The sequence below is a fragment of the Dendropsophus ebraccatus genome, chromosome 5 (genome assembly GCF_027789765.1).
Source record: "Dendropsophus ebraccatus isolate aDenEbr1 chromosome 5, aDenEbr1.pat, whole genome shotgun sequence".
NCBI classification, from domain to species: Eukaryota; Metazoa; Chordata; class Amphibia; order Anura; family Hylidae; genus Dendropsophus; species Dendropsophus ebraccatus.
In genome coordinates, this window is record NC_091458.1 from 110,488,511 (window position 1) to 110,498,786 (window position 10,276).

At 40.3% G+C, this 10,276-nt stretch overlaps 1 protein-coding gene across 1 annotated transcript in view; it reads left to right on the forward strand.

The window, feature by feature from the left end:
• MRPS9 (mitochondrial ribosomal protein S9) overlaps positions 1-7,672 on the forward strand; it is a 58,926-nt gene extending 51,254 nt beyond the window's left edge. Inside the window, exons 8-11 of the mRNA XM_069972426.1 lie at positions 1,679-1,847; positions 3,656-3,764; positions 4,961-5,130; positions 7,487-7,672. Coding sequence (XP_069828527.1) covers positions 1,679-1,847; positions 3,656-3,764; positions 4,961-5,130; positions 7,487-7,578 — 540 coding nt within the window. The 3' untranslated portion in view covers positions 7,579-7,672. The remainder of the gene's footprint in view (positions 1-1,678; positions 1,848-3,655; positions 3,765-4,960; positions 5,131-7,486) is intronic.
• Positions 7,673-10,276: the final 2,604 nt, after the last annotated feature.

Here is a 10,276-nt window from a genome sequence, read left to right on the forward strand (position 1 = left end):
ATGCGATTGGGTTGTTTTTAATTGAATCAGTGTCCTTAGCCTTTAAAAGTACCAATATGCAAGCCCTCAATCTAATGTGTTATGAGGTATGTTGACTTTACCCATGACAGCAGATTATTTTATTTTATTTTTTGGGGGGGCATTACAGCAATCTCATCCTCCTATGGTGACATCGGATGAAATAGATGTTGGCTCAACAACTGTTTGACCCACATTAGGTTGTGGTGTCTTTGAAGTCAATATTGGTGTCCCCCACTGAACCATTCTTTTTGAATCTTCTGTTTAAAAGGAACAAAACCCTGATGAAAGGAAGAAATGACAGCATGAACAAAGCCTTTGCAGTATATCTGATAGATATTGTTGTCATGTACTTTAATACATATTATACATAATTGTTTCTACTTCTCTACTTCTTCACAAGTTGACTAAAGATATAGTAGAAAATCTAAATTTGGTCATACGCTATAGGTAAATACAGGCTTAGTGGTGGACACTGGGGGCAGGGCATGGTCACATGCTCCTCCATGTCAGCCATCTTTTGCACAGACTCACCACAGAGCAGGACAGCACAGCCTGCAGGAGAGGAGGCTGATTTTAGCTCTATGAGGTACACAGGGAGCTGCTGTTAGTAAGTGCACTGAGTACACTTACTAATACTGTACCCTGGGCAATTTTATTATAGAATTTCCAACCCCTTCAAATATGCTAGAATGTGGCCATACACCTTCAGTAAGTTCCAGCCGAACAGTTATCTCTCCCATCCCCCCCCCCTTCCCAGGAACCTTCAGCATGGCCAAATACAATGGGGTTAGGTAGTGATTTAACATCACACCTGACTGCTATCTGGTCGACTGTCGGGAGAGCCCCATACACCACATACTGATGGCTGAACCAATCACAGGCAGCGGTACTGCTAACAAAAGTGTAAAGTGTATAGGGACCTTAAGAGCTATATTCCGAACGAGTACTCATCCACTGAATTTCTTCACTGAGATTGATAGGGAGAGTGCCATTGCTAGGATATCAGATGAAGGAGGTGATGTTGGTGATGACATAGCTTTCCAGTAAGTAAATAACTAAGAAATGGCTGAGTAGAAATTTTCACCAACTTTCCGGAAAAGGATGGCTCCAAGGATTTATAGCTATTCATTAGTTGTTTTCTACTGAGCTTTCAAACTGAAAAAGGTGCAGGCAGTTATAGTTTTATTGTTAGTATATGTTAGCTACATTTTGGCATTCTAGAATAACAACCACATCCCCATAAACAAAGAAAGTTATTTGTTTAAAGAGATTAAAGTCTAATAAGGTCTTAAAGGTGGCAAAATTTCATAAACGCCATTTGTAGAAAGTGCCAAAAGAAAATGCAAATCAGCTGGCAAGTGGAGAGAAATTCTTGAAGGCTCATATAATTTGCAGAGGTTTGTGACAAGATTCCTTCAATTACAAATGAGTAGCTTAAAACTGCTTTGATTCATTGTTGTCTGCAAAACAGGTCCTGGGGATTTTGTGGAGCATAGAAATGTATTGTCTCACACTGTTTGAAAATGAACATCCATATGCCAAAGTGTCAATCTGACAGGGAATGTCAATGAGAGTCCTGCTTTGCCAAGCTTCAGCCTAGAACTATAGCACAGGCAATTACACTGACACCTCCTAATGAGTTTTTGTTTGCCCGCAGTACCTGTATTTCTTACAAACGATGGAACGCTTGGTGAGCCTGCCACACAGCAGCATTGAGGAGGGCTATATACACGCATACTGCAAGAGCCTTGAGATCCAGTCCAAAAAGCAGATGTTTAATCCTCTGCAGTATGACGAGAATGGAGTAGCATTCAGCACAGGGGAAGGTAACTACATTACCATATATATTCAGCAGACCATTTTTTTGGGTTGTGATACTTTTTTGTTTTTCATGTGATTTCTTAATATAAGAACTTACTCTGAAATATTAAGGTAAATTCACTCTTTGCAGTACTTTGTACGAGGATGGTGTTTGCATAACCCTATTTACATCTAGTGCAATAAAATCTGTGTGCAATTCGTTGCGTACTGTGGATTTTTAAATTGGCATTATGTCAAGTATTGTGTGGATTTGTTGCAGATTATCAAGGTGGATTTCACCGTTTGTAATGCATAGAGTAAAATCTACACAAACACATGCAGATGGATTCATCCTGGATTTTTTACAAAAAACGCTATGAGAAATATCTGTTACCTCTCCCTTACTTTAGGGAAATTAAGGATTACTTGCAAAATTACTTGCAAAAAAAAAACCCGCTGAAATGCTGCAGCGCAGATTTTACCTTCTTAATTTCAGTGAGAAAATCCACAACACATTGGTAACATTAATTGAATGCAGGCCAGTTTCAGTCAGGAAGTATCTGCTGTATCCAGTTTACGTTTCTGGTGCTGTAATTTGCTATGGGTTTGCCATGCAAACTTCTATGAAGCAAATCTGTCTAGTGTACATATACCCTTAGTTTTCACACTGTTAGAAAGAGCAGACGGTTTGCACTTATACGTGGCCTTCCCACCAGCAGAACTTGCCAATCACAAAATGGGGTCCTGTGTCCCCACATTTGAATTAGAGTGACAATCGGACATTTACACTTTCATTCTAATCAGTTTGGTAGATGGTCAGATACTCATCACATTTTGTGGAAAAATCCTTTAATTTTGTGTGCTTCATACAAATTACAGGCTAAATTCCATCAGATCTGTCTTCGTATTATCACTAGAGGGCAGAAGTAAAAACGACAGGATGAATTATCTATTATAAAACTATATACAGGCCAGATGTAACATTATATAATATAAGAAATATAATAATAATGTAATATAATTACAATAATATAAGAGAGGGGTATTTTTTTTTTTTTTTTTACTGTTTTCCGCAGTTTGCTTGATTGCCGACCTGTTTAGCCCCCCTCATTTCTACAGGGTTATTCATTTTTTTTAGAATGCTACACCACATTGGTAAATAAAAAAATAAAAAAAAATACTATACGGCTACATTCACACATTCCGTTTGTAATTGCAGATCCGTAATAATGGCCAGGTTTAGGGCCCATTGATTTCATTTAGGTTGGTCACGCTCTAGAATGCACCATAATTGTGACACAGATTGTCCTAAAGTCGTCTATGGGAGTGTCTGTAATTTTTGCACATCCAGAATTTTTTTAAGGAAGAAGCGCCGGTAACACCCAAATCCGTAAAATATACAGATAAGTAATCATTTTAACCCATTACCACATATTTAGCCAGAGTCTTCTTTCTTTGCTGATCCACAAAAAATACAGATTGCGGATGCAAATTGGATGGATTGCGGACATTGCTGACATCATAAACAGTCTGGAAAAACTACTAAATGTGTGAATGTAGTGTAACGTTATTAATGGGTGGGTGGAGGTTTGAACTTTAGAGAATAGAGGTCTCTTCAAATTCTTTTCTTCATAGCAGATGTACAGGGAGCTGCAATCTAGCTCTGTTTCTGTTCCCTATACAGCAGGTATGTAGGCAGAATGTGTCCAAACAAGGCTGGGGGTCGGTCCTATGGCTGTACTGCAGGACCAAAGTGTTTTGTGTGTTAGTGTTGGTCTTACTTGAAACAGAATAACACCGTGGCACTTTCTTTGTATGCATGTTACTGTTTTAGGCAAAAGGAAAACGGCAGAGGCAACAGCCATAGTACGGGACCAGGGAAAAGGAAAAATTACTATAAACTGCAAGGATTACACAGAATATTTTACAGTACTTCAAGACAGGTATAAGATGTGCTTGATTTGTGTATAAGCCAAACATGCTGTGTATAAAGTCTTATGAAATATGTTGAGCAGTTCATGTTATTATACTTCCTTTTAGTTCACTATTCAACAGCTAATTTTATATTCCAGCCTCAAGCGTAAAGTCAAAGTTCAAACCATTATTTTATTTTTTTTAATTAGTTAAATGAACCTCCTAGTGTTGTGTAACAAACAAGGGCTTTCACTGTGGTCCTTTAAAGGCAAATTTCCATTGTGCTTTGCACACTATAGAACTAGGAGAAATAGCAGAATGGCTGCATGTTACTGGGCTAGACAGGTGAAGTTACCAAAATGACACACTAACTTCGGACACCTTCCACTTTGCAGATTGAGCTATAGTTGCCCTAAGGTGCTAGAAAAGTTGCTGAGAAATGATGTTACAGCTTCATTCATTTAACTAGTGCCATGTCCCCATCATTCTAAGGAACAGTAGGGTCATTGCACTTGCATCCACAGTGATCAATAGTGGACAGTGTATCCTAAGGATATTTCATCAGTTACAGCAGACTTGTAGAGCAGGAAGTCTGGCTTTTTTCCTAAAAAAATTTCATGCAAATTTTAAAGTAAAGCATTTTCCAGCTGTGGATGTGATTTTTCTTTATACAGCTATGATTGCAATAACTACTTATCACATATCTGTAGCATAGACACATTAGTACACCTGTATTATGGCAATACACTATGATTGCCACAGGCTTAGCCTTGTTGAGATGAAATGTGGGAAGCTCAGACTTTACAGCCACATTAGACTCAATAATACTTCCATGTTTTGGCCATTGAAAGCAGTTTATGAAACAGACCCAGGTTTTGTATGATTCTTCATATGATATTTTCATAGTGCAGTCTTTAAACGCCTCCAGTTACAGTGATAGTATGTTTCAGCTTCAATGTATGTCTTTGTAGCATCCCCTAATGGAAAAAAGAGGGAATACTACTAGATTTGCACTGCATTATTTTCCCACTGTTAGTGTGCAACAACATACACGGCAGGCTTGTATATTCTTATGTATTATATTTCTTCTTAAAAGAATGAAAAAATTAAGTGAAGGAAACAAATGTGATGATGAACAATGACACAAATATGATATTAATTTTCTACATGAAGAAATAAAAATATTTGCACTGTCATTTTCTTATACTTTGTATTTTATTTTCAGAGAGCAACTTATGTTCCCATTTCAATTCTTGAATCGATTAATGAAGCATGACACAGAATGCACGGTTACCGACAGTGGAAGATCCGCACAAGCTGGTGCCGTCCGCTTAGCTATATCAAAGGCCCTGCTTAGTTTTGTCTCCGACAAAGAAATAGAGGCTATGAGACAAGGTAATGGACCTTTACTTAATAATCAGTGTTTTTTTTTTTAAAGCCAAATAGTAGAATTAAAACCATACAGTACATTTTTCCTTGCCAGTAACACCTTACAGTGATGTCCAAGCGGTAAAAAAAAAAAAAAAGTAGCCTTCTAGGAATGTTAAATAATAAAATACACTATACTCTGTTATACGTTTTTTGAGTCTATTACACTGCTCTGGTTTTTGCCTGAATGGTTGACTACAGGGAGCCCCACCAATGTCATCAGGAGAGCATATCATCCAGGCAAGTAAACAAAGGTGCATTGAGCAGAGTGGTGTCTCCAGACTTGGAAGGCAGACAATGTGTATTTCATTAATTTAGAACCCTAGGCTGTATTTTTTAATTGTCTTGGACAACTCATTTAAAGTGAATGTACCATAAGGTACATCGCTTTTTTTTTTTTACATAAATGGATCCGCGCTGGCCTGGGGATGCTGGTGGCACGGTCCTTTTTTGATCCTCCACCCAGTCCCTGTGCATGGCGTTGGTCTATTCCCAAACACCGGCCCGGCATGAAACACTGGAGGCGGCCCTGCTGGCTCCAAGTTTGCTCCGGGGTGTTGTTTGGGAATAGGCCAGCGCTGCGTGCGGGAACCAGGCGATAGTTCAAAAAAAAGGACTGCGGCTTCGGCATCCCCATGCCAGTGACAGTCCATTCATGTAAAAAAAAAACAAAGCGCGATGTACCTGATGGTACTTTTGCATTAACATGTTGTTTTGTGATGTTGGTACTATGTAACACTGTGCTTCTCAATTCCAGTCCTCAGGCCTCACCAACAGGTCATGTTTTGAGGATTTCCCATACAAAGACACCTGTGATAATACCTGATGCACCAAGTATAATTATATCACCTGTGAAATACTAAGGAAATCCTCAAAACATGACCTGTTGATGAGGACTGGAATTGAGAAGCACTGATGTAACAAGTCTTTCTTCAAGGGAAGGATCTCATATTTACCTGCATGATCATTTACATTTCTTTTCCTTCATTATGAAACTTAAATTTTTTTTTTTGAAACCAATAACACTTAAAGCAACTCTGTACCCGCAATCTGACCCCCCCAAACCACTTGTACCTTTTGGATAGCTGCTTTTAATCCAAGATCTGTCCTGGGGTCCGCTCGGCAGGCAGCCCCGTGCCCAATGGCGGTGGCTTAGAGTATCTGTGCCCTAACTTTGCACCACTGCTCTGTCCCTCCCCACCACCCTCTTCATCATTAGGAATGCCACTGGAACATTTTCTCCTGTCTGAACATTGCACAGGTGCCTTAACGATCCAGCCCATGTGCCGTGCTGACACAGCTGATAAATAGGAGACAAACTGCCTGTAGCATTCCTAATGATGATGAGGGCGGGGAGGAGGGACGGAGAGGGTGTGCCAGCCTAATGCATACACAATCTAAGCCCAGGCCTTTGGGCACGGGGCTGCCATTTTAAAAGTTTTTAGGACAATAACTGCATCACCTGCCGAACGGACCCCAGGACAGATCTTGGATTAAAAGCAGCCATCCAAAGGTACAAGTGGTTTGGGGGGGGTCAGATTGTGGGTACAGGGTTGCTTTAATGACCAGTGTCTTTAAGGCTGGGTTCACACTACGTATATTTCAGTCAGTATATGTATATTTCAGTCAGTAAGTTTCAGTCAGTATTGCAACCAAAACCAGGAGTGGATTAAAAACACAGAAAGGCTCTGTTCACACAATGTTGAAATTGAGTGGATGGCCGCCATTTAATGGCAAATATTTGCTGTTATTTTAGAACAACGGCTGTTATATTGAAATAATGGCCGTTATTTACTGTTATATGGCGGCCATCCACTCAATTTCAACATTGTGTGAACAGATCCTTTCTGTGTTTTTAATCCACTCCTGGTTTTGGTTGCAATACTGACTGAAATATACTGACTGAAATATACATAGTGTGAACGCAGCCCCCATGTGTAAATGTGCAAAGCATTCATTTCTTGCTTAATAAAGAATACGCCAAATGCAAAATGTCTTATGGAAATAAAGAGGCTAATTTATAGCATCTTTAGCATTTCAGGGGGTGTTCAGACAGAAAATTTCCCAGAAGCCAAAATAACTCTTAGTTTACAAGTACAAAAACCACTACACTTGTGTGCCAGGCAGTCGATCTGGTTTTAAGGAGCTGAGGAGTGTGTAACTGACACTGTGCACTGTGAATAGTAGAATGATGTGTTGGATACTATCCCTATTTATGATGGTACTATATGAGAAAAGTGCACTTTGCTAACAACATGTACACTGTTTTCCTGAACTTTTATAGTTTGACTCTTTCTTCCTGACCTGTAACTGTTTCTTTTAGCTGGATTACTTACTGTAGATCCACGCAATAGGGAAAGGAAAAAACCTGGCCAGGAAGGTGCCCGCAGGAAATTCACCTGGAAGAAGCGTTAACCTGCTGCACAGAAGTTGCAAGCTGTAGGACTGCAAGAAACCTGACTGTATTATAGTTTTTCCTTTTCTAATAAAGTGGTAATATATTACTCTACATTCTTTATTTCTTTCACACCATTTGAAGAATTTACTAGGTCTTGTACTCCATCTTTTGTACAAAGCAGTCTTATGCTTTTAAGAAAGTGGACGGGCCAACCAAACCTTTTCCCCACCAAGTCTTTCCTACAAGCTGGAATCATTTTCAGCTACCATTTTACACTTTTGGTGTAAAAAACAAAAAAAGGAATGTTTGTCTTTCTCCTTTTTAACCAAAAAGCTGGTGTAAATTGTGGCTAAAATCTATTCCAGCTGGTAACAGACATAGCTAAGAATCTTTGGCACATGTACAGCTACAGATCTGACACATTTATGAAGAGGCCTACACACCATATTTGTAGTAATGTCCTCCCAATAGGCTTCCCCTAAAAATTGGTGTGCAAAATGCCAGTCTTTGGGCCTCATTTATCAAAGCTATTTAACGGGGAAACTATCAGCTAGGGGAATCTAACCTGTTGATACGTCCCTATAGTGTATGGAGCACTGAGGATAAAGGTAAGTTTGTTGCCTTTATCCTTGGTGGTGTTTTCGTAATATTAGCAGTTTATTCCCTATGCTAATGAGGCATTTTGGTGCACTGGGGAGTTCTTTTAATCAGTATCAGTAGAGCAGGCTGGCCGGAGCAGATCAGTGCACTAACCTGCTGATACAACTTAAGGGTATGTTCACACTGAGTAATATAGGCGGAATTCCGCCACAGAATCCTGCCTGCCTTGGTGTCTCTTTGGGAGGGCTTGCGCGCCTTTGCTCCCGCCGATTTCTGCTCAAAGAATTGACCTGTCAATTCTTTGAGCGGAAAGTGACGGAAGGCAGGCAGGGTTCCGCCTATATTACCCAGTGTGAACATACCCTAACATCGGTAGTCTGCATTTACTAACTCATCTCAGAAAAACTTCAGTTGAAAGTATAGTTTCAGAAAACTCACTAACTTGTACAAAATAACTGTCTCCTACCGTTTAGATGGGAGATATTTTACAGGGACATTGCAGAAGCTTGTGGTAAATTTTTTATCTTGGTATAGTGCTGGATTCACATCTTACTATGTTCAGTAGTAGTATATAGTGCCCTCTGCTGCTTCTGGGGTTGTGACGTCTTCCATATATTGCACCAATATTTACATCATAACAGCAAGTCTCCACCCTCTAGCTCAGTGAAAACTGTGTTTCTGTGAAGGGGACGCAGCACTACACCACCACTTTATTGCCTTTTATTCTCAAGATCGGTAGGAATCCCAAAGAGCATAAAGTTAATATACACTATATGGTCAAAATTATTGGGACACCTACAGTTGCTTATAGGACAAGCCGTACTAAATCTTTAGTCATTAAAAGGGTTATCCAGGCTTAAATGGGCACTGTCATTACCAAAAAATAATGTAAAATCAGCATCAATGTATTCTACATCTTTGCAATCTAGCATTGTACAATTACACAATGCTATAATATCGGCCACTAGGTGTTTCACAACTGCAGTTGAGGCTCCGTCATGAAGGCCATTTGGTCATCTGTAACAGAAAAAAGAGACCAAATGCAGGGTGTGATGTGAGTTGTCCCTCCGCCCTGCACAGACTGGCTCAGTAAAGATGAATACTAATTTACCAGCCTCTGTACACATCCTGTGCACTGCTGCAGCTGAATAAACCCACTAAAAAAAATTAACTAAGGGCCCGTTCACCAACTCAAGTAAGTTGCAGAAGCATGAGCAGCACAATGAAGCACTAAATGGACTGCAGGAGCTGTGAAATCAAAACCAACAGCATACATTAGGCAAGCATTAAAGGGAAACTAGATTTGTATTTCCAGGGAAATACATAGTGCTTGAAAAGAGCGCCCCTTTACCAGTGACTTAAGAGAAACTTTAACCCTGGGTGCCGTCCCTTTAAGAGCGACTTGGGTCCCATCCCTTTAAGAGCGACTTGGGTCCTGTCCCTTTGAGAGCAACTTGGGTCACGTCCCTTTAAGAGCAACATGGGTCCCTTTAAGAGCGACTTGGGTCCCGTCCCTTTAAGAGCGACGTGAGTCCCTTTAAGAGCGACTTGGGTTCCTTTAAGAGCGACTTGGGTCCCTTTTTAAGAGCGACTTGGGTCCCTTTAGGTGTTAAACGCTCTTAAAGGGACGGGACCCAAGTCGCTCTTAAAGGGACGGGACCCAAGTCGCTCTTAAAGGGACGGGACCCAGTGTCGCTCTTAAAGGGGTGGGACCCAGTGTCGCTCTTAAGAACGACCCCGGTCCCTTTAAGAGCGACCTGGGTCTCTTTAAGAGCTGCTTGGGTCCTGTCACTGCTACACGGCTGCCTCAGCTGTCCTATTTTACTGACTAAACTCTGCTACTTATAATGGTAAAGATCATTGCTCGGTTACCATGACAATCTTACTCATGTCAGGGAGACAAAATTGTTTAGGATCTTCTATTGGCCAATAGTGGACATGTGACTGTGTGGCTGTTGTGAGACATTGCCTGACAAGACCTTAGAATTTCTATTGGCTGCTATATTTCAGCTATTTGCATATGTGCTGTGATTGGCTGTAAGCGGTTAGAGTGTGGCCATTATTTCCTATGGGCCATTATTTTCTATGGGAAATTAGGGGTCTTTAAACGTAAAT